The 23,824-nt window shown below is 41.3% G+C and overlaps 1 protein-coding gene across 1 annotated transcript in view; it reads right to left on the bottom strand.

The window, feature by feature from the left end:
* VSNL1 (visinin like 1) overlaps positions 1–23,824 on the bottom strand; it is a 216,899-nt gene that overhangs the window by 13,431 nt on the left and 179,644 nt on the right. The window contains exon 3 of the mRNA XM_077488816.1: positions 4,485–4,700. Coding sequence (XP_077344942.1) covers positions 4,485–4,700 — 216 coding nt within the window. The remainder of the gene's footprint in view (positions 1–4,484; positions 4,701–23,824) is intronic.

Here is a 23,824-nt window from a genome sequence, read left to right as displayed (position 1 = left end):
GGTCATTGAGCTTAGCCAAATATGGCCACCTGACCCTATTAGGTCAATGATGTCTCCAGCATTCCTGCCCCTTTGTCATGTGCAGATGCACGGCAGGGAATTCCATGGCCGCAGCTTATAGGGCCAGTGGCCTTTTGTCACGTGGTAGTTTCCCGCAGGTTTGAGACAAACTAATTTTGACCTGAACCCTACCTCATCCTTAGTTCTAGGTTGCTAGCTGAGTATCACTGCTATAAATGCTTATGGAAAAGGTTATATTTAAAGGTGAATCTCCATGGAAAAAAATGTTTTTCTTCTGTTGTGTAAGAAGAAATTACCTCTAATGATGCTTATTCATGGCTTGCATTACTGTACCATAAAAATCCTAGTTTAATTGATGCCTGAAAGTATAGCCAATGCTACACGTCCAGCACTGCAACACAAGAGCTGTGGCTCTCATACACACAAACTGCACTGTTAGTTGTTCACCCCTTCCTCTCCCCTCGCCCATTCAGAGAATGACTTGTATTTTCACTGCTGACAGTATAGCACAAGCTGTAACTTCTGGCATCAATGAAGCTAAGATTTTGAAGTTACACTGTAGTGATGCAAGCCTAGGGTAAGCATCATTAGAGGTTAATACCTTGTAAGCAGTAGAAGTAAAAAAAATAAAAATACTTTCTTCCTCTTAAAAGTGAACCATGCATAAAATATACAAGGTCTCCTTTTTTAGGTGGCCCTTTTTTAAATAGCAGCTTAAATATTAAAAAAGGGGGGAGAGGAGAAAATTGGGTTTTCCTTCTCTGGCTGCCTCAGCGGGTGATGCCATCCTTGTTCTGACGAGATCTGAGGAATGTAAAGTACACCAAATCTCATTGAGAGGACACTCACAGTACTGTGCTGCACACTATCTTCTTTCCAGATTTGGGGTACTAAGCATTCCCCAGGATCTCATTGGCAGTAGGATGTCATCACCACCTGCACTATGGAAGCCAGAGGAAAGGCGGGTATAAGATCTTGTTTATTTACATCTACAGGTGATTTTTTTAATGCTTTCCAGGCTTTAGCAAGTGGAGTCACTCAAAAGGTGGTCTGCTTGATGACCCACTTACATTTTTGCAGTGTTAACGTGTATTTTGCTAGGGCAACCCATCGAAATGAATATGCAACAAAATGTATAATGCCAAACACTAGCTAATAGTGTAAATGAGCCCTCAAAGTACATGTAAACTCTAAAAACAGATAGTTTTCTAAAGCCATGTTTTTTTTTTTTTTTTTAAAACAAACAAACACATTTTTCATATTTTTTTGCATCTGCAGTATAAGTGCTACTACTGATCTCCTCTAGCCTCTTTCAGCCACTACCGATTGCCATGCACTCACTCCAGCATAGGCCGCACGTCATTGCACTGTACTGGCTGATAGTGACAGCGATGGACGGTACCTGTTCAATGTGTGGACTAAACCAGAAACGCGTTGGACAAGGTAAAAACACATGAGCACAATTATAAGGCAACTGTCACGCTAGATCAGGAAGAGCCTTAAAATGGAACTAGACCCTCCTATCCTTTATAGCCAGGGAAGCTGCAATCTTATGCGTACACACGACCGGACTTTCCGGCAGACTAGGTCCGACGGAATCAGTCTGTCGGACAATCCGATCGTGTGTGGGCTAATCTGATCGTTTTTTGTTAAAAAAAATCCGATGGACCTAGAAATAGAACATGTTGCAAATCTGTCCGACGGACTCAACTCCTATCGGGAAAATCATTTGTCTGTAAGCTGGTCCGACGGACCAAATACGACACAAGGGAAGTTATTGGCTACTGGCTATTGAACTTCCTTTTTTAGTCCCATCTTACGTCATCACGTTCAAAACGAACGGACTTTCGAATGCACTTAGTTCGCAAAGTCCATCGAAACTCCACCGAAAGTCTGTCGGGAAGACCGTCGGACCCAGCCTGCCAGAAAGTCCGGTCATGTGTACAAGCCATGATCTGCAGTTGCCATTGTTCTGCACATGTGAACTATTATGAAATTTGATGTGTTGACAGTTCAGTTGAGAGCATAAGCAACTGTGACAGTTATCATTTGTTTTCATAACACGCCTTGTTTTGAGAAGCAGTTAAAAGGATGGGTTTAGTTCCGCTTTAACAATGACCTTCATAGCAGGATCACCAAGTATTCCTATAATGAAAGCTGCAGATTTAAAAACTAACAACACATTTTTAATTTACATTAACATGTTAAAGCTTATAGGAGATTTTAAAGATCGATTTTTAGATCTACTTTAGGGTTCTGTGAAGCCCAGATTATGTGTATAAATTCTCATTGCTCTTCTAAATCATCTTTCAGTGCAGGATTACAAGCCTTGCAACCTCCGGGTACATGGCAAGTGAACTGTGTAAGAAACACATTACAATGCAGTTACAGTGTTCCAGCAAACTGTCACAATGCCGTGTTAATACATTCTTAGTTTCATGAATTATGTACTCAGTGGTGCAGAATATGACAAACACATTCATTTTAAACAGCACCTGGAGGGATGCAGTACATCATCTGTCATTACTTGTCTATGACATCACTAAGTAACGCTATGGAAGCTGTACGCAGGAAGCAGGCAGGGTGCCGATATTTACATGATGGGTGCGATGGTTTCACTATACATATGACAAGGACATAGCTCTGTTGTGCAGTGTGTGCGAAACACGTTAAAATGGTTCCTGTGTTTCAAACATTTCCATTGACCTGGGCTATAGTTTTATATCATGCTGCTCCTAGGTATAGGTGCCAAAAAATGCATCTCTGTACAAGTTGCACTGCTCTTGTCTTCAATACGGATGAGCCCGTTGTTCGAGTCGGTGTTTGCCAAACAGAGAACATTATGCAGTGTTCACGCCAAATTCAAAAGCCGCGGAACACCGTTAAAGTCTATGGGACATTAACATGAAAAAACAAAAGTGCTCATTCTAAAGGCTTATATGCAATTTATTGCCATAAAAAGTGTTTGGGGACCCGGGTCCTGCCCCAGGAGACATGTATCAATGCAAAAAAAGGTTTTAAAACTGACGTTTTTTCGGGAGCAGTGATTTTAATAATGATTAAAGTGAAACAATAAAAATGAAATATTCATTTAAATATCGTGCCTGGGGAGTGTCTATAATATGCCTGTAAAGTGGCACAGTTTTCCTGTGTTTAGAACAGTACCACAGAAAAATGACATTTCTAAAGGAAAAAATTCATTTAAAACTGATCGTGGCTATTATGAATTGTCGGATTTCAGCAATATAGAGAAAAAAAATGACATGGGAACCCCAAACCAATATTTTTTTCAATTGCATGGGGGTCCCCCCAAAATCCACATCAGGCCCTTCAGGTCTGGTATGGAAATTAAGGGGAACCCTGCGCCAACATTAAAAAAAAAAATGTAGGGGTCTCACCTAAAATCCATGCCTGACCCTTATCTGAGTACGCAACCTGGCAGGCCGCAGGGAAAGGGGGGGGGCGAGAGAGCGCCCCCCCCCCCCTTTTAAACCGTACCAGGCCACATGCCCTCAACATGGAGTGGATTTTTGCAAGGACTTTTTTTTACATATGTGAATTTGTTTAGACTTGTCTCAATCACATGTTTGAGATACAGGTACATTGGTTCTTGATCATTAGTGAGGCCTGAAGTGATCACGGAAATCTGGGTTTGACTGCCAGCAGCCTTGGAAAGTGACTATTAGTAGCTGTCAAAAGCCTAGTACACAACACTAGTCTTTTTTTGTTTTGTTTAATTGAAAAAATAACAACTGACAGCTCATGTTGAAGTGGCTGTACTAACAATCTGATTTTAGTACAGTGATCTCCCCCTGCTGTACTGTTCTGACAGGGGTGCAACCGTCCCACCAGAACACTCCGGTCAGCGCTCTCAGCCATTGTCTGAGAGTGCTGACCAGGAGCTGGTCGGCAGACCTTTTTCCGGTCATGAGCCTTCGACAGAAGCCGGTCAAAAGGCCAGCTGCCATACACACGGACCGAATGTTGGCCAGTCCAATGCCGGCCGACAATCGCCGTGTATACGACATGTATATACGTAAAGGAATGACATTTACCCTGTAGAGAGCATTGTGCGGAGGCATGTTTATACACAGAGTGTGGACAGAAAAGGGTTAAAGGTGCAGTTGTTGAGGCATTCATGCCCAGGCCTGCCATATAAAACTGCTGTTTGGGGGGGGGGGGGCTTATTTTCATCATTGTCTAGGGAATGGGCGCTTGTACTTACAGCGCTAGCAATCGTGATGGGTTGAAGTAATTCCATTTGCTACAGAGTCCATGGCCGCACTGTGACATTCCACTTAATAAAACAAAGTGACAGTAGGAAATGTCTCATTCCCTGTATTCCATTTATATAAATAACTATTATATCAACCATGAAGGGCTTTTGTCTCACTGGCTAAGATAAGCTGACAGGCTCTATATAGCATGGCACAGAACTGGCAAGGAGAACAAATCTTACTAACCTCAATGATCTCTAACATCTCCACTCGGGTGATTTTTCCGTCCCCGTCCAGGTCATACATATTGAAAGCCCAATTAAGTTTCTGTTCAAAGCTCCCCCTTGAAGTGATGGACAGCGCACATATAAACTCTCTGAAGTCAATGGTTCCATCTCCGTTTTTATCAAAGGTTCTGAAAGCGTGTTGGGCAAACTTTGATGCATCTCCGTATGGGAAAAACTGCAAAGGGAGAGACAGAACAAAAAAGATATTAAGCTCATATTATAAAAAAAATAAAAATTTGATATACATAAATTATTTCAAACTTAAATGTAACGCCATCTGTGGGGCAAATCTGATCCTGTAAAGGCACAAAAATAATCAATAGTAATAATAATAATAATAAATAATAAAAATAAATATGATCCACCTTCTGATTTGTAAGAACAAGTTCCGTAAATATTCCTCTGCCCACTGGCAATGCTGATGTAGTGGATGACATTTTGGACAAAATGTCATTCATGTGTAAATTTAGTTTTTGCCTCAGACTAATAAGGGTTCTGAGGGTTAATTATGTAGGTTAACCTTGACATCTGTTTGGCTGGGCTGTTTTAGAAGTTCTACTTGGTCATGTGTACAGTGAAGTGCACATGATAAGCCAGAACCAGGCCTGGTTGGACATTTTGGGTATCAGCCTTCTCGGAACCAATCTGTGGGTGTTCCGGGCCCCCGCTGAGGAGTCTGGGAAGGAGTACTTAAGATGTAGAGGTCACGTGTTCAGGAGAGGAGTTTGTGAGGCCCGTGTGGTCTGTTCTTGTTCCAGGACTGGGGTAGCCATGTAGTCCTTTAAGTATCACTGCACAAAACAAGTGAATAGAGGCTAGTGTACTGCAGACTTCACTACCCAGAAACCCCTGCTGACAGAAGGAGGAGAGACAGAACTTTTCCTGGGCAATTCTGGAAAGATCTGAGTCAAACCGTACAGAACGGTGGCCTTTGCTGGGACTGTGCAGAGACGAGAGGCCATAAGAGTCTTAGCCAAGGGGAGGGGGGGGGGTCGAGAGACTGAAGACCTATTTCCCATACCAGGGACTGAGACACTGAAAGTACTGCTGCTGTGCTGGGACCCAAAGCTGGGGGCATTCATTGCCTTGCGTGCCTACAGTCAGAGAGAGGCAGTGAGGATCTGATCAGGTGGACCTGATCAGGAGGACTGAGTCTTCTGAGACAACTGACCACAAAGCGTATGGGACCAGACCTGCTGCTTGACAGGAGTGGTGAACGGAATTACAAAGCTTAATCCCTTGCTGCACACAGTTAATGCAATAGAGACTGCTTTTTACTTAACAGCTCATGAGCCATCCATTACCCACTCTTAAAGGGACAGCTTCACATGCACCACCTTATAGATGTGTCCCAACGATAGCCAGCTAATACTGACAATTAGGCGCCAGGTATTTGCAGTCACTTCCGGGGGTAACCCTTTGTCAGGAACACATACACCCACCTGCTATTGGGGCTGTGTGCCTAGTGTACACACAAGGACATTTATTTGTGGGTTAGTTAATGCCTGTATTTTTAATCGTTTGCATCCGTTAAAATGTTGGTTTGGCATTACTTCAGTTCACTTGCCATCTTATGGGTCAGTGTTCACATTATCTAGTACCGCATTTTAACATGTTCAATTGCCTGTTTATTGATTTATGCCTAGTTTAACTGCCTTGCCATAATGCGTGCATTTAATCTACCATCCAGCTGCTCGTGGCCTATTTTCTATGCATTATTATAGAATGGTAGCATATTAACATTTAAGTCACACAGGTGTGTGAGTGGGGTCTGAGCAGTCTAAAGAGTTGTAGAACAGAGAAGCCATTATATCCAGCAGCTCCTGAGAACCTTGGAACATTTTATATTAATACTTGTGTTCCTGAAATATTATGGAACGTTAGTGTTGGCATATTATACTTGACATGATCGTTGGTATTTGGATTATGGCTAACCTAATGGTAAGAGGTTCAATGAGGGAAAGCAGTTAGGTTTAGGTGCAGGTAAGTAAGTATAACTTGTTTATTATTCAGCAAAAATAAAACCTGACCCTTTAATATTACTTTAATGTAAATCTTAACCCTAAGGTTTACACTGGTAAAGTGCAAACTAGTGCATACATGGTTCTGTGCATTTTTCATGCATTCCCATGTGCCACGTATAGGGCAGCCCAGTCATTTCAATGGGCTGCCCTACCCAAATGAAACATGGGGAAAGAAGTCCCTGACTTTTTGGTAAAATCTCGCTGCAACGAAGCACATGGTGCTATGGAACCCAACTCCCCCACCGACACACTGGAGGTGGATAGGGGGATCACTCCCATTGAGATAGTTTTATTCAACTGGCGGGGAGCCTTTCCCCGCTGTCCAAACACAATGACCAATGCTGCAAGCTTTAGCTGGCAGCACTGAATATTCATGAAAAACCCAACAGGCTGGTTGTACAGAAGTCCCTGCTGAACTGGCCAAATTTCAATCCATGTATGGCTGCCCTTAGCTTGAAATATAAGCAGGAGCCAATTCCGTGCTTTCCCAATGGGAGAAGCAGCCACAGTACACCCCTGTGTCTGGTAGGATATAAGCACAGTACAGGGTTGTATGATCATTCTGCATTCCATAGTCGGCCTGTAACTTTAGCTTTAGCAAACATACACAGTCCGTAAAGATAATGTACCCATTCACCATGAAGAATGCTATGAATAGCGAAACTGAGCAGTGTTTATATATTAACTTTCTAGCATGGTGTTTCACACTCCACCAAACTCCTATATAATTTGCAAAGGATTAAAAAACTGTGCTGCATCACTTGACATGGAGCTTGCTAGTGGAAATATAATATCAGCAGGTAACTGTGTTTCCCTCAAGGCTCCGATCTGGACGTCAGCTACTTCAGCAGTTTCCTGACTCAGACAGACAGGGAATAAAGACCCAGCTGAAATTAAATTTTAATCTCAGACAAAACTGGGACATATAAAAGGAGCATAAAATATATTTTTGTTTTTTGTGAATGCAGGGCATCCCAATCAAAAGCGTTACAGCCAACAACTGCTGATCAAGGCAACCAACGTATTTGTTGATTGGTTGCTATCAAGCTTTCTATTTCCCCAATAGGACTGCTCCTATGTTTGTTATATGTTTGATTTCATTTCACATTATGTCTTGTGCTGGCTGGAAAAAAAAGTTTACTGTCTTTTGGGAATCAGGTTATTGTATATGTATATATTGTAATAGGTTATATTTATAAAAAAAATATATAAATATAAATATATATATATATATATATATATATATATATATATTCTTCAATGTTATTTGTTCATTAAAAATAAAGTGGTTCTGGAAAATACCACATTATGGCCACTAGATAGAGCTTATGAGCATAGTATATAGGTATTTATTTCTTATGATTACCAGCTCCATCTAGCTGCCATAATGTGGTAGTTTCCTTATTCACTATAATCTGTATCAAGTAACATTTGAACTGGAGAAAAATATATAACAAATATAAATATTTAAAGAACCAAAAGCTTTGCACATTTTTTTAATAAATACACCTCAAAGTGTATGTATAGCTAAAAAAAGATTTCCCACTTTGGAAAAGAAGGGGTTAAAGCCCCTGTCAGTTTTTTTTACTGGCTGAAATTTCCTTTATTTATTTATTATTTATTTATTTCCTTTAAGTATTTCCTTTACTTTATATCCCATAGCTGCAACAGAAAGTGAGCATAAAAAAGTAAGGTAGTTCCCCACAGCTGTCTGAGGCACAGATGTCCATATTAGAAGATTTACCCTCTTCACTTAAACTGGTTACAAATGTAATATGTTCTATTTACCATCACTCTCTGTCTCAGTTAAAGGTCACCAATATAAATGGAGGTAAATCACAGACAGGAATAAAAATCACAGACAGAATTAAAAATCTGACAGAGGTTCTAATCTTTGACTAGTTAAGCCAAAATAAAGAAGTTTTGCCTACACATACACTTCAAGTAATGCGCCGTATAAACAAGCGGATTTTCAGTCGGAAAAAACTTGGATGGTTTTTCCGACAGAATTCCGCTCAAGCTTGGCTTGCATACACACGGTCACACAAAGGTTCTCTGAACTTTCGACCGTCAAGAATACGGTGACGTACAACACTACGACGAGCCGAGAAAGTGAAGTTCAATGCTTCTGAGCATGCGTCAAATTGTTTCCGAGCATGCATAGGAATTTTGTGCGTCGGAATTTGTACAGACAATTGGAATTTCCGAGCTGAACTTTTTCCGACCGAAAAATAGAGACTCTGCTCTCAATCTTTTGCTGGCTGCAAATCGACCAGCAAAAGTCCGATGGAGCATACACACGGTCGGAATTTCTGACCAAAAGCACACATCCAACTTTTGCTGGCAGAATTTCTGATCGTGTGTATGGGGCTTAAGATTTTCAGGCTATACAAAGTAAAAATGTATTACCGGTCATTTAAGTAAAACAACCAACATCAAGGACTAAATTTCCATTTGAGTTTATGCAGAAATTTGGAAGCACAAGTTTTCTGGCATGTTGCCACCATATACATCAGCAAACAAATTTTCGTTTTAGGATTACTGAATGACAGATAGGTTGTGCTGATACTGTGATCCACGAAAAACACAGAGCATCGTATGAAACACAAGTCAGCTACAGTGCCAGGAGAACTCAGACACCCAACGGGCCAAATCTGTTGCTCAAGTTTAATATAATTAGACAAAGAAGCAATAAACTATAAAGAGAACATTTAAACAATGTCTGTAGGTGATGTTGGTTACAGGAATGGATGCCATATTCTAGTCATTTGTAAATAGTTGGGGCAGAACATAAAAAAAAAAAGGCAAGATGGATTGCTCTAATCTAGAATTATATAAAGCAGGAGGAAATTTGAAGATGTCAACGTTTATAAGAAAAAGTAGAATAAGTGCCTAAGCACCTTAAGTCCAACTCGCATAAAATTCCTTCACAACAATAGGTCCTCCACACGAGCCTTCTAGACTGTGATTTGTGTGTTCTCATCAAGTCATCTTATATACCTGTCCTCACGCTCTATATTTAAGGTATATCTACAGATAAAACATTATTTTTTTGTGTCCCGTTGGAAAGATGTGATAAGAAATCTCCACAAAGTGATAGGTAATCCCTCTTAGCCCTTGTACACACGGTCGGAGAATCCGTCGGAATGTGTCCTATCGGACCGTGTTGTCGGATAATCCGACTGTGTGTGGTATGCATCGGACTGATTCCGTCTGAATATCCGTCGGACCCAATTTTCCAACTTGTTGGAAATATTTCCCGACCAACTGGGCCGATCGGACATACTCCGATCATGTGTAGAGAATTTTGATCGGACCAAGTGCCACGCATGCTCAGATCAAATTCCTACATCAAAGCTATTGGCTACTAACGAAATTACGTCATCACGTTCTGAAAGATCGGATTTTTCGACAACTTTGTCCGACCGTGTGTATGCAACAGTTTCGGACAAGATCCGACTGACAAAATCCGACTGATTTGGTTGTCGAAATCTCCGATCGTGTGTACAGGGGCTTAGAGTGGTGACAACTCAACATTTGGATTTTCCTCACCAGTCCAGGAAACAATGGCCACCAGGCCAAATAGTGAGGGTTGATATCCTTAGTGGGGACACAGACATCAGTAAAAAAAATTAACAGAGCTTCTAAGCCTTGTACACGAGGCATGAGAAGAACTTTACATAAACCATATATCACTGTCTGGCCTAAACAATTCAGGTCTACTTTCTATTACCTTGTGAAGACAAAACAACACTACGGGAGGCAATTTCCCTCCTAGACTCTGGAACAATTTGCAAAATTTATATTCCACAAAAAGGTATCACAAGCCAAGTCAGATGGCACACATTCTTTCCTGGAGCAACTGACCGAATCAATTCCCAGTAGGTAACACCTCAATGCTTTAACTTAAACTAGTAGATTTATGAATAACTATTCATGCGAAAACTCTTGTTTGAAGACTTGATGAATGTCATTTGAAAGTACTTCAAAACTGTATTTGTTTTAACATTTGATTTTGAAATAAAAGTAATTTCCGGAATGAAAACCACATACATTGTCAGGCATTAGTTCCTTGGAAGAAAATTTCTATCCTGCTCCATCAAATTTTCCAATCACTACAGGCAAAAACAAACATCAATTTGACCCCATTAATGATTCGAAAGTCGAGCAAATGTTCCTGAAATTAAGCTTTTCTAAAATAAATTATTCTAGTGTATTGCTTGCTTTAGACAGGAAGCCTGGATTTTGTATTAGGGCTAGTTTACACTTGATTCAAAACATAGTTTCAGACACGCTTTGTTAAAGCTTTCTGAATGCCAGTCAAAGCTCCTGTCACTAAATAAAATGGTTAGTTTACAGTCCAGTTACACCTGATTTTGCTTGGTGCTTCGCAGAGGCTTCAATGAGGCTTCAGTGAGGTTTTGGTGGAGCTTCGATGGGGATTCAGTGGGGCTTCAGTGAGGCTTTGTGGGGCTTCGATGAGGCTTCAGTGGGGCTTCAAGCGAGCTTTGCCATAGATTTCTATGGAGGCTTTGAAGACACTTTGAAGCACCACTGAAGCTACATGGGGTATAATTTTTGAAGCAAAGCCGAAGCAAAGCAAAAGCAGGTGTAAACAGGACTGTAAGTTAACTATTTTATTTAGTGACAGGAGCTTTAACTAGCATTCAGAGCGCTTTAACAAAGCTTGTCGGAAGCCTTGTTGATACCTTGTTGAAGCTGAAGCAAGTGTAAATGAGCTCTTAAACGATTGCCGACTGCGCTATAGCCGAATGTAGGCTGCAGCGCGGTCTGACAACTCTGGGAGGGTGTACATTGATGTCCTCCCAGAATCCCACTCTCACACGCCCCCTGGGGCGCGCACCCGAGAACATCCGTGACCGCCTGGTCCTTTGCATCACGGATCACTGTAAACGGCTGCTGATAGCGTCCATTTACCTCATGTTCGCTCTGTCAAAATTACAGAACAATCACTAGTAAACAAACCGGCATCACGTATGGTTCCTCTCTCCCCTCCCCGTACCTATTGGTACAGTGCGAGGGGAGGGGGGAGAGATCGGTGGCAGCAGCGCGGTGGGCTTTATGTGTAGTGCCCACAGCACTGATATGTGCCCATTGCAGCCTCATCCATCCATACCCAGCCATCCATGCTCAGCATACATCCATACTCATCCATCCATCCATACTCACCCATCCGTGCTCAGCATACCCATCCATCCATCCATGCTGAGCCATCCATGCTCAGCATACCCATCCATCCATCCTCATCCATCAGCATACCCATCCATACTCAGCAATAAAATTCATATAGGTACAGTGTTGCATGACAGGGTAATTGTCATTCAAAATGTCAAAGCATTGAAAGCTGAAAATTGGTCTGGTTAGGAAGGGGGTTTAAGTGTCCAGTGGGTAAGTGGTTAAGGAAATCATTGTTCTAAAGACTGGAAGATAAGATGGAATCTTCACAAGGAATATGAAAAGCTATTGGTACTGATAACTTCTTTATGACAAAAGGAAAAAGTCCCTTTCCTGTTCTTTTATTTCTAATAGTATTACAATGGTTTAGAATTATATGAATTATGATAGCTCCCTGGGTTGTTGCATGGCTGCACTGAATGGCCTTAGCAGGTCTGGGGACATGCGCGGTAGGTATATCTTTTATTAATCTACTATATATGCAATGACCCCTCATCAGAAGCTTTCCATCTGATATTAAGATATCATTATCTGGTTGCTGTCTTTCTCAGTCAGTATTTGTCTATATCCAGATACCTCCTTCTATGCAGCCTCTTGTCTTCATTACAACTTAAGTTTCAAATTTCTGATTGTATCAGATGATTCCAGGTATACATGCTTGGCTATATCTATTGCTTCGGTGCCCACCCAGAGAGACTTTGTATTCATGCGCACTCATATTCAGTGAGGCCGGTTGTTTTTCTATTTACCCCTATGTGTGTCCTGAGGAAGTGGACCAGCAAAACGTGTTGACACACAGGGGCTCACTCATCTGAGATCATGTATCATAAACTTTAGGCTGGAAATATTTGGCCATTGTTGGCAGATTGTGTGTGTGTGTATATATATATATATATATATATATATATATATATATATATATATATATATATATATATATATATAGTGTGATTACATGTTTTTAATGACATTTTGGCTATTTTTGTAAACGTCTATATGTATAATAAAATATGATTTTTTTAAATAAAAATAATTGTGGTCCAATCTGCCTCTAAAGTCTGACTTAGTGGGTTCTACTTTTCTTCACTGGTTTAGAATGGTATTAGTATGGTTTAGAATGCTATTAGTATGGTTTAGAATGCTATTAGTATGGTTTGTAAAATTAAAGCTGAACTTAAAAACATTCCTAGAACCTACCCAGGAATGTATTTTTATAAAAGCATTACTCAAGATAAAAATATTATCCAATTTATTTATTTATATGAACAACAGGGTTTAGACTGGCAGAGTAATGGCCAGCAATGTCAGCTAATTATGCTTTTCCCTAATGCCATGACCTGTAAAAGTAAAGCTGGACATACACATAGATAATAATAGACATAATTCACTCTTATGCCACGTACATGCGATCAGAGTTTTAGTCTGAAAAATCTTGGATGGTTTTTCTGACAGAATTCCACTCAAGCTTGGCTTGCATACACACGGTCACACAAAAGTTCTCTGAACTTTCGACCCTCAAGAAGGTGGTGACATACAACACTACGACGAGCCGAGAAAATTTAATTCAATGCTTCCGAGCATGCATCAAATTGTTTCTGAGCATGCATAGGAATTTTGCGCGCTGGAATTGCTACAGACGATCCAAATTTCCGATCTGAATTTTTTCTGTCGGAAAAATAGAGAACCTGCTCTCAATCTTTCCGCCAGCAAAGGTCCAATGGAGCATACACATGGTCGCAATTTCTGACCAAAACCTCACATCGGACTTTCGCTGGCGGAATTTCCGATCGTGTATATGGGGCATAAGACGTTTGTAACTGGAACACGTGTCCTCACTGGGCGATTTTCCCTCTATTCCTGTTATGGTGACAACTCAACTCTGGCCATTGTCGCCTGGACTGAAAGTGTCAGGAAGGGCAGCCGCAGAAGTTGTCCTAAGCTACCCATTCCAGCGAGAAGAATGTCGTGGGTGGACCGGTGCACGTGTGAGTGTGCATCCTGTGACAGGCCATGGAGCCAAATGGGCTATTTAAACTGAGTCAGCACCCAGGATCAATGCTGTCTGGTTTACAGCATTCCTGTGTTCCCTGCTATCTGTTGCTGATACCTGTTCTAGCTGACTGACCCGGCTTGTTCCTGATTTCTCCTGCTATCTGCCTGCATCTGACCCCAGCTTGTCTCTGACTTTGCACCTGCCTGCACCCTCTACTACCTCGCTGCCAGCCTATTACCAACCCAGCCTGCACCTTGACTCCTCTCTAGACTCTGCATCTGTTCTTGATCCACTCGCCAGTGTATGACCAAGCCTGCCTGTGTTCTGGTCCTCACAGAGCATCCAACCCACTAGCTGCTGTACCTGCTTCATCATCAGTGGCATTCAAGTACCAGCCTGTTCCAGTAACCACTCTACCTGCTGTTCCTGATCTTACCGCTGGTCCAGCTCAGCTGCTAGCAACCCTGCAAGGCACTCAAGCGACTCTGCACTCCTGCGCCTCATGTCTGCTCTATCAGGGGCCTTGAGTCAGAGGTGTAATAGAGGCTGTCCTCTGAATATTGGGTTTTACCACCAGGTACATGAATGAAAGTGAGAATAAATCCAATTTAGAAAGAGTAAATCTCACAGCCAGCCCTAAATAATCTGACAGGGATCTAACCCCTTACGACATTACTTTAATGAAAAAAGGGTTTTGGCTTTAGAAACACTTTGGATGTACCTATGTGGACAAAACATTCTATAGCAACAGGTACTCTATGCAGCATGTACCTCCGGGTGCCTGTGTGCATTGCCTGTACAGTGATCCTGAAACACAGGAACCAACCTCTCTAGTCGCTAGCTGTGGATAGCTCTTTCCTTTCATGATTTTTGCCATCTGCCAATGGGAGGACTCACTAAGTACCCTGTCAACCCAGTCAGTCCAATATGCACTGGGTTAAAGCAGCCCCCTTCATTTGAATGGGCTGCCTAATGCACCATAACAGACCAAAAACCACACCTGCAGAAATTTTCACTAGTGCAACGAACAGCAATGAATGGTAAGGCGTTAATTCATGTTTAGGTGTGCTGCAAAGCAAGTGTGGTGAGATGTAATTTACAATGGCACTGCAGTGCACCAAGGCACATACTGTAACATGTACAGCATATTTCTACCTAGATCCTCCCAGCTAATGCATTTCTCCCAACCTATAGGCTAAATCGTAGAGATGCCAAATGACCTAATGGCAGATTTAGGTCACACGACGTAGACTCAAAGTAGTATACTTTTATTATAATGACCTACCCACCCTCTCCAATACCTCCTTATTATTTTAAATCAACCTAATGTTGAGTTCAGGTCTGATTTAACTAGTTAAGATGGAGGGAAGATGTTGTTTTAACAAATGTTCAATAAAAACCTTTCTGATTAAAAAAAAAAATAGTTAATGGAGAACTTTCTTTGCTCGGCCTCACTTTAACAAACCTTTGTGTGAGCAGATTTATCAAGAATGATACATATTCTGCTACCACATTTTAACACACTGGATGTTAGAACACATGCGGCATAGTGATAGAATTTCCGAAAAGGACTCATTTATCTTCCATGTTCAGCCAAAGCAGGGAACAATCATGGGCTAAGAATATAATCAATTCTGCTCTGCTCTGCAATTTCTCCGGGGATCAACTGTACAAATGACGAAGAGAAGAATTAAATAAAAAAATTGTTTTCTTTATTTATTCACTGATATCGGACCAAGCCTAAGAAGCAAAAGCTGCGCTGGCATACACAGCAGCATATGTGCGTGCAGGATGAATGTTTATCATGCCCTATGAAACATTAATATTTATTTACCCAAACCCCTGCCAGCAGCAGTACAGTAATCTTATCCAAGTGTACACTGTACACAGCCTGCTGTCATTTTGTTTTTTGCAGTTATATTGATAAATAACTGATGCAAAAATACAGACCTAACGCTATGACTGCTATTCTTGATTTACTTTGTAGATGGATGTAGACGTCTCTCCATTCTCTATGCTCAATCTTCAAAACTGAGCTCATTATATTTCCTCCTCCATGAGCAACCTCCCCTGACTTTTTCATCAATATCAATGGCACAAATATCAGTCCTGTACTAGGTATAATCCTGAACTCTGACCTCTCCTTCAGGCTCCACATCAAATCAATGTGCAACTCTTGCTGGTCTTTCACCTCCATAAATTTATCAAACTATGCCCCTTCTTAATGAATACAAAGATATGTATTCATTAACTTATTATCTCCTGCCTTGACCATTGCAACTCCCTCCTCATTGGCCTAACTTCACATGGGCTGTCTCCCCTTTTGGGCTATCATACAGGCTCTTCAACCTTACCAGCTCTTACCCCTTTCTATTAATCCCTTCACTGGCTTCCACGTGCCCAAAAATAAAATTCTATATATTAACAACAAAAACATGCAAAGTCATCAACAACTCTTCCCCAAACAACATCACCAACCTGTCTCAAAATAATATCACCCAAACCATTATTTTTATTTTTTGCATTTATAGTTTTTATTTCGCTATTTAGCAAAGCACCTAGTACAGTACAACAAAAAGTAGTGTGCCAAACATGGCAGATCAGAAACAGTCATAAAGTACATAGCGGTAATAGCAATGAAAACGTCAATACATATTCAGAACTGTGTCATCTTGTATGACACTTTAGCCATTAGAAATCTGATTACATGGAAAACATTAGTTCAGAACAAGGTTCCTAGAACATACAATTTGAGAACATACAATGCTAGTGCATAAGTGGGGGTCCAACCCATGCAAGCTTAAGCTTTAAGCTTAAGCTTTTTTATAAAAGCTAAATTATAACATAGATAGGGATCAGGGAAGAATGAGTGAGAAAAAAAGAAAGGGAAGGTGGAAAGAAAGGGACTGGTGCAGGGCAGGTGCATATCCAGAAAGCCAAAGGACACCGAGCAATTAGTCATTACCGAGCCGGAGCCCATACATCCCAAGGGGACAGGTTTGAAGCACTATCTCGTGAATGCTGAAAGTGGAGCCAATAATACCAAGTTTTTAGGAATTGTTCCTCCTTACGTTTCATGGCTGCTGTTAGGCATTCCATATCATTGATCTTGTTTACCACAGCCATCCACTGACCAATAAACGGGGGTCAGTGCGTTTCCATTTTTGTAGGATGCACACCTTGGCTGCATTAAGCAGATGGATCAGGAGAGGTCTCTTGTATCTACGTCTCGAGAGTGGGGTGATGTTTAGTAGGAATGTCTCTCCAGAGATAGATTAGTAAGCTTATGAATCAGCCACCTGACATCTCCCCAAAAGGGTCCTACACTAGGGCACAACCAAAAAATATGTAGCAACGTGTCTGGTTCTTTTTTGGCATCGTCAACACAATGGAGAAACAGGTGGATGGAACCTATGGAGGAGTGCAGGAGTCCTATACCAGCGGGTCAGAAGTTTGTATCCTGCCTCCTGGTATCTGCTGGACAGGGAGGACAGATGAGCAAAGTAAAGAGCCCGGTTCCTCTGTGCAGGAGTTAAGGACATGTCTAAATCTCACTCCCATTTCTGAAGGAAGGGAGGAACAAAGTCCTCAGGTGGTTTGGAAATCAGCGTATGATGCATAGGGGAAGTCTGTGAATAAAGCTGCTCGAATCAGCCAAACCATTCTCTTCGCTCCTCCCAAGACCTCCTCCTGCTCTCTAGCTCCCTTGTCTCCTCCTCCCATACTCATCTCCAGGACTTTTTCAGAGCCTCTACCATCCTCTGGAACCTCACTAACCCAATTTTTACAGCTATCTCCTAAACGTTTGCCTTTTAGCGATCCCTGAAAACTTCTCTCTTCCGGGAAGCCTTTCCCGCTTCCAACTAACAACTGGGTTTTTACTTTCTCTATCCAGGGTTTTTACTTTCTCTATCTATGGATTGTATGTTCTCATAAGCAGGGTCCTCCTAACCCTCTTGTCTTAAATTGTATTTTAACTATTCTGTCTCCCTTTGATTTGTAAAGTGCTGGCATCCTCAGTTCTTCATCTAGTCTTGTCTATCCATAATGAATCCTATCTATCTATCGATCTACCCGTAGCAGCTGAATATTGGCGGAAGGGAGAGGAAGAGAAGTGAGCCTTCAGCTGCTGCAAGAGGGAAAGGGGATTTCTTCCACTAAATGCTGCTCCTGCTCCTGTCCAATTTCCAGGGGTCGGCAGAGGGACACAATCTACCTGTTCCCTGCCCGCAATCGAAGGGTTGCCAACCCCCACTGTAGTGCCTTCCTTCATTGCCTATATCATTACAGGCCTCAACAGGGGCCTGCAGGAGAAGCCACATTGTGTGGCAGGGGACGTAAGCTCTGGGGACTCTCAGAAATGTTGAAGGCTTTATCGGAGGCCGTTGCAGTAGAATGCTCAGGAAACAGGCTCACCCTTCACCAGAGGGGTGTGTATTCACATTCTTTTATTGCAGAGATCCATTGTGTTCATGAGTTTGATACCACCCTTCCAATACACCAGAACACTTTCATAATAAAAAAAACAAAGGTGATGCCAACCTTCCCTCCCCGCATGTTATTTCCTCCAAGGTATCAGGTGCACTTTCAGTAAACACATCAAACATAAGACCAACTTGTGCCAACAAAAATGATTCTCCTTGTATTCAAGGCAGCCTGCAGTAAACTGTATGTGTGTATATCTCGCAATTACCAATGTCAGTGCCAACACGACACTCTTCGCACCAGCCTCTGCGTGACATCCATTTTTTCTTTATCTTCTCCTTTGTGTCTGATTGTATATTTCAGTGTTCATCCAGTAAATGTTGTCTAATACAATTCATACCTATAATTAACGATTACCATTCTATTATTTCATGAAGGCGGCGTTATTTTACAGTATGGAAACATGACACTGTTACTTAACCTTCTGCAGAGCATTTGTAATTAGTTGGATTACTGTGAATGTTTTGTATGTTTTTTTTATGGAAGACAGAGTTTATCTATAAGGGTTCCTTTACGCCAGATGCATTCAAACCCATTTTTTCAAAGTAGTATAAATGCATATGCAAGAAAAATGAATGTATTTACACCATTGTAGTGCTTTCATGTGTGTTTAAAAAAAGTGCAGCTTTTTTTCACTTTTGAACACATCGGAACAATCACACCACAAATGCATGTAAATACAACTCAGTAAAGAAAAACAAATAACACAAAAAAATCACACTGCAACCATCCTATCACAAATAATTGTAAACGCGCATAAGGAAGCACACATTGAAAGCCTTTGTTAAATGTAAATGAGCTGTTAGGGAGATGCATAGTAATGTTCTAAGAAGCACAGTCATTTTTTAGTAGGGTTGAACTCACTATTTATAATCACAGTGGCATCAAGATATGTGTACATATATATATATATATATATATATATATATATATATATATATATATATATAAAACAACACCTATTTCCTATATTACAAGCGTTAATGAATAAGGTGAAATAAAGTAGTAAAAAATCTTATAGTCAATTATGGCAACAGCTATTCTTGTCTAGCTTCACTTTATCTTGTCTATTTTTGATATATTAGTAGGTTTCTTTATCCGGCTTTACCTAGCTATATTTACGGTAGTAGTCCATTATTCTGTCCATGTATGTACTGTTGCTGTCATTTATATAGGTATTACAGTTTTTGGTGTGTGCTATTAGGACCTCAGTATGGTGCACCTTAATGGCTTTATTATATGCATATATATTAACCCATTTTTAGATTTATTAACTTTCAATACCATTTTTTACTTACGGTATGTTTTTTTATCTCAATGTAATTTCTTTGGGGGGTCAATATGAGGTCTCATTATTTGTTATTTATGATAGGCGTTGTTGCTGTTATTATTTTAGTATTAGTGTATCGAGTATAATATCATCCGTATAATATCAATTTATACTGACATTTAATTTGCCCTGGTTTTCTGGGAGAATAACATACTGGAAATGTGGCTCTATATTTGTCAGTTTGTTTCCGTACAAAATAACTGAAATATGCAGAATGATGGTGGATTCATCTTTATGTACATTTTCATGTTCATTCTTATGCCGGTTTATGTATCTGATGCTGAGCCTGCCTGAACTCGCGCTCATGGGTGTTGATATGTTAGCGTTAGCGCTGAACGTGAGCGCTGGCATGGGTTTTCCCCGATTCCAGCATTCTCAGTCCATCCTTTCTATGTCTGGATAACTTTGTCCAGATGTAGTCTGCAGTACATCACTTCTCCACGGGTTAATTCACTGTGGATTAGCTGCGGTATATATCTTGGGCCGTTACGTCATTAAGCCACACCCTTGGATGATGTCGTTGATGACGAAACGTGTCAGGGTGTGGCTTAATGACGACCATCAGTAACCTCAGCACGCAGCTAGGAGACACGGCGCTCGCTACCGCCAGAAAGACAGCATATTGCGGTAGGAGACACCGTGCCATCTTCGCTCGAGCCTGGCTGATATAACCTATTATGATGCAATACTTTATGTTTTTATAATTGATGTAAGTGCAAGACCTAAAGGGGGCTTTTTTTGAGGAAATAAAATGTTTTAACAGGTTTACACTATGGAATTTGTTTCTTTCCTACCCTTATGATCTGAAACAAGCATATCCTTGTGTGATCCATACCCTTCGACGCAACTGGTCCTGGGAGATCGGATATAAAGATTCTAAACAAGTGTCATTTGCTTGCCTATTGTCTTATACCATCTGGTAAGTGTTTTATTCAGAGGGGGATGTGAGTACTCCCCTGTCTCTTCACGTGTGGTGATGTCGGTGACAGTTTACCATTTCTACTAATAGGAATTAACCCCACTCTGGATTATCCCATGGACTTTTATATGGTTCAAATTATAGACACTTGTTTCTATGCACTGTTTTGATGCTTGAATGCACCAATATCTGTGTTTGGTATTTTTAAATTTTGATTACGTGGGCCCATACTATCCTGGGCTCAGAGGAAGTGAGTCATTCAAGCAGGCCATCTTGTGGAAGAAAAGGTGTACTGCAGGTGACAGCTTCAGATGGAAGGTAACTATTGTATCAAGAGCTGTTCTATTTTATCCCATGTAGTCCAAAAAAAAAAAAATACACTCCCTATGTGCACTGGTGCAATCACAAGATTGCAAAAGAGGCGCTTCATTTGCCCAAAAAAAGAGCACTCTGTGGTGCAGCCGATCACGCCACAGCTTCCGGCGCGATCGACTGGCCGAGCAAGTGCATAGACTTGCACTTGCGTGAGCGGTGCTTCCGACCTCACTCAAGGAAGTGACGTTGGCACGGCACTTCTCTGTTCTGTCCAGCCTGAGAGGATCAGGTAAGGGACTGTCGCATGGCAGCTCAAAAATTCTTAATCATTTATTCAGCCCAGCCGCCGATACCCCCTCCACATTGACAGGGTTACTATGGTGGTCGCCCTCGGCAGCATACCCCTACCCCCCCCACCCCCCCATGCTAAACAAGATTTAAAGAAAAAGTATTATCGGTGTCCGGCAGCATACCCCCCCCAAAGAAGCTTTAAAAAAAGGGTTATTAATAATAAGCCTTATTAAAAAAAATCTTGTCGGGGGGGGGGGGGGGCGGTATGCTGCCGACCACCGATAATAATCCTTCTTTTTAAAATCTTGTTTAGCGGGGGCGGGGTGGGGGTTAATGCTGCCGACCACCAATATTAACCCTTTTTTTAAATCTTGTTTAGCGGGGGGGGGGGGGGGGTTAATGCTGCCGACCACCAATATTAACCCTTTTTTTAAATCTTGTTTAGGGTGGGGGGCAGGTATGGGGGTTAATGCTGCCGACCACCAATAATAACCCTTTTTTTTTTAAACCTTGTTTGGGGGGGGGATGCTGCCGACCACCGATAATAACTTATTATCGGTGTTTGGCAGCATACCCCCCCAAACAAGGTTAATGCTGCCGACCACCAATATTAACCCTTTTTTTAAATCTTGTTTAGGGGGGGCAGGTATGGGGGTTAATGCTGCCGACCACAGATAATAACCCTTTTTTTAAAATCTTGTGGGGGGGTTATCGGTGTTTGGCAGCATACCCCCCAAACAAGATTAAAAAAAAAAGGGTTATTATCGGTGGTCGGCAGCATTAACCCCCATACCTGCCCCCCCAACAAGATTTACAGGTTGCAGATATGTGCTATTCACATGTTGTAGATATGTGCGATTTGCATGTTGTAGATATGTGCGATTTACAGGTTGTAGATATGTGCAATTTACAGGTTGCAGAATGCAGTTATGTGCGATTTACAGAATGCAGATATGTGTCATTTACAGGTTGCAGAAAAGGTGGCTGATGTGGTTATACACAAGATAGGCATGATTCATCTGCTTTAGTAGAGCCCTTTGTATAATGTGCAGCCTGGTATATGATGTTGATTCAATAAGGGGTGTGGCTTGTGAGAAGTGGGATGGGCCAAATCTGAAGGGGCGGGGTCTTGTGCCCCCCCATCCTAAAACTTCACCAGCCGCCACTGCGTATATTGAAACTTGGATATCCTCATATATGGTTTTATTCAAGTCAATAGGTACAGATGTGGCCAATGGCTGATTATCATTTTAGACAGGCAGCCAGTGCCGACAATTTATGCAGCACTTTACACGTATATTGTACATTCACATCAGTCCCTGCCCTCAAGGAGATTAGAATCCGAGGTTTCTAACTCAGATTAATACATGCGCATACTAGGGCCAATTTAAACAGAAGCCAATTAACCTACCTGCATTTCTTTAGGCTAGTGTTTCTCAAAATCTTTTTCAGTCAAGGCACCCTTTAAAATTATGCACCCCATTTTAAAATGTAATAGAAACCAAAATAGTTTTACATAATGAAGCGGCATCGACACAAGTAAGACACTCATCATTAGAGATGATTTATTTTCTAGGTACTAACTAGAATTCCAGTGTTTCTTCTCTCACTCATTCTGCTAATGTGACCCCAGTGCAGACGGAGAAGGGCATACAAGGACATCCTTAGGTGCTCAATGTCTTCCTTATCAATTTATGACATCATAATTTATCATAATCCCAGCAGCTGGCTCGCACGGTGCCCAAGGTTGCTTCACAGATTAAAACCTGTGGCCTCCTGCCAGCATTCTGACAATTTTGGGCAGTTTTTTGTATTTTCCCAAGGCACCCTGTTTTTTTTTGTTGTTTAATAAATGTTTATTGGAACATTAAAAGGTAAAAGATAGAATTAAACATAGACTATGCAATTTTACATGTAAAGTGCAATAGTTTACCTGAACAATTTATAACATCCAGAGGCCAAATGCAAAAAGTAATGAGTTCTATGCTTGTGAGAGGATCATCACCAGTGCATGTGACGTTGTTCAGGCAAAGATATGCTTCTATTTAAATATTCAAGGCTGACAAAATGCATAGAGTTTATCAGAGAAAGAAAGAAAAGAGATGAGAATAAGTGGGGAAGCAAAAAAGAAGGGGGGGGGGTAGGGGCGTTGGCATGCATGGCAACATATTGAAGGTGAGTATAACTAATCCTTTAGGGTCTTATAAGAATTGAGTCAAGCGTAGACCTCAAGGGATCCAACCTTCAGGTAGAGGGAACAAGCAGGACAAAACTCTGGATAGCCACACACTGGAAAAAGACTTGAAATCCCATCTTTAATTTAAACAACGTGGGTCACATCAAAACAGAATCAAAAAATCCACAGCAAAAGAATAACAGGGTGCATTTTCCTGTACCCTGTTATTCTTTTGCTGTGGATTTTTTGATTTTGTTTTGATATGACCCAAGTTGTATCAATTAAAGATGGGATTTCAAGTCTTTTTCCAGTGTGCGGCTATCCAGAGTTTTGTCCTGCTTGTTTGCTCATGGTGTGTGTAATGGTCAGCACCTGGGGCTCATCAATAGGAGACAGAGCTTCAGTCCTTGAGGATTACTTTGGAGCGGTGGTTCATCCTTCCTTCAGGTAGAGGGAGCAATGAGAACATTTCTGGGGAGGTGGTCAAGGCACCCTGGTTGAAAAAGGCTGCTTTAGAGTGAGGAAAGAAACTGGAGTACCAGGACTAAACCCACACGGGCACACTAGAAC

This window comes from Lithobates pipiens, unplaced genomic scaffold (genome assembly GCF_037356315.1).
Source record: "Lithobates pipiens isolate NorthernLeopardFrog02 unplaced genomic scaffold, aLitPip1_a1.2 Scaffold_18, whole genome shotgun sequence".
Taxonomy (NCBI): domain Eukaryota; kingdom Metazoa; phylum Chordata; class Amphibia; order Anura; family Ranidae; genus Lithobates; species Lithobates pipiens.
Note: the sequence above shows the minus strand (reverse complement) of the source record. Positions and strands in the feature narration are given on the sequence as shown.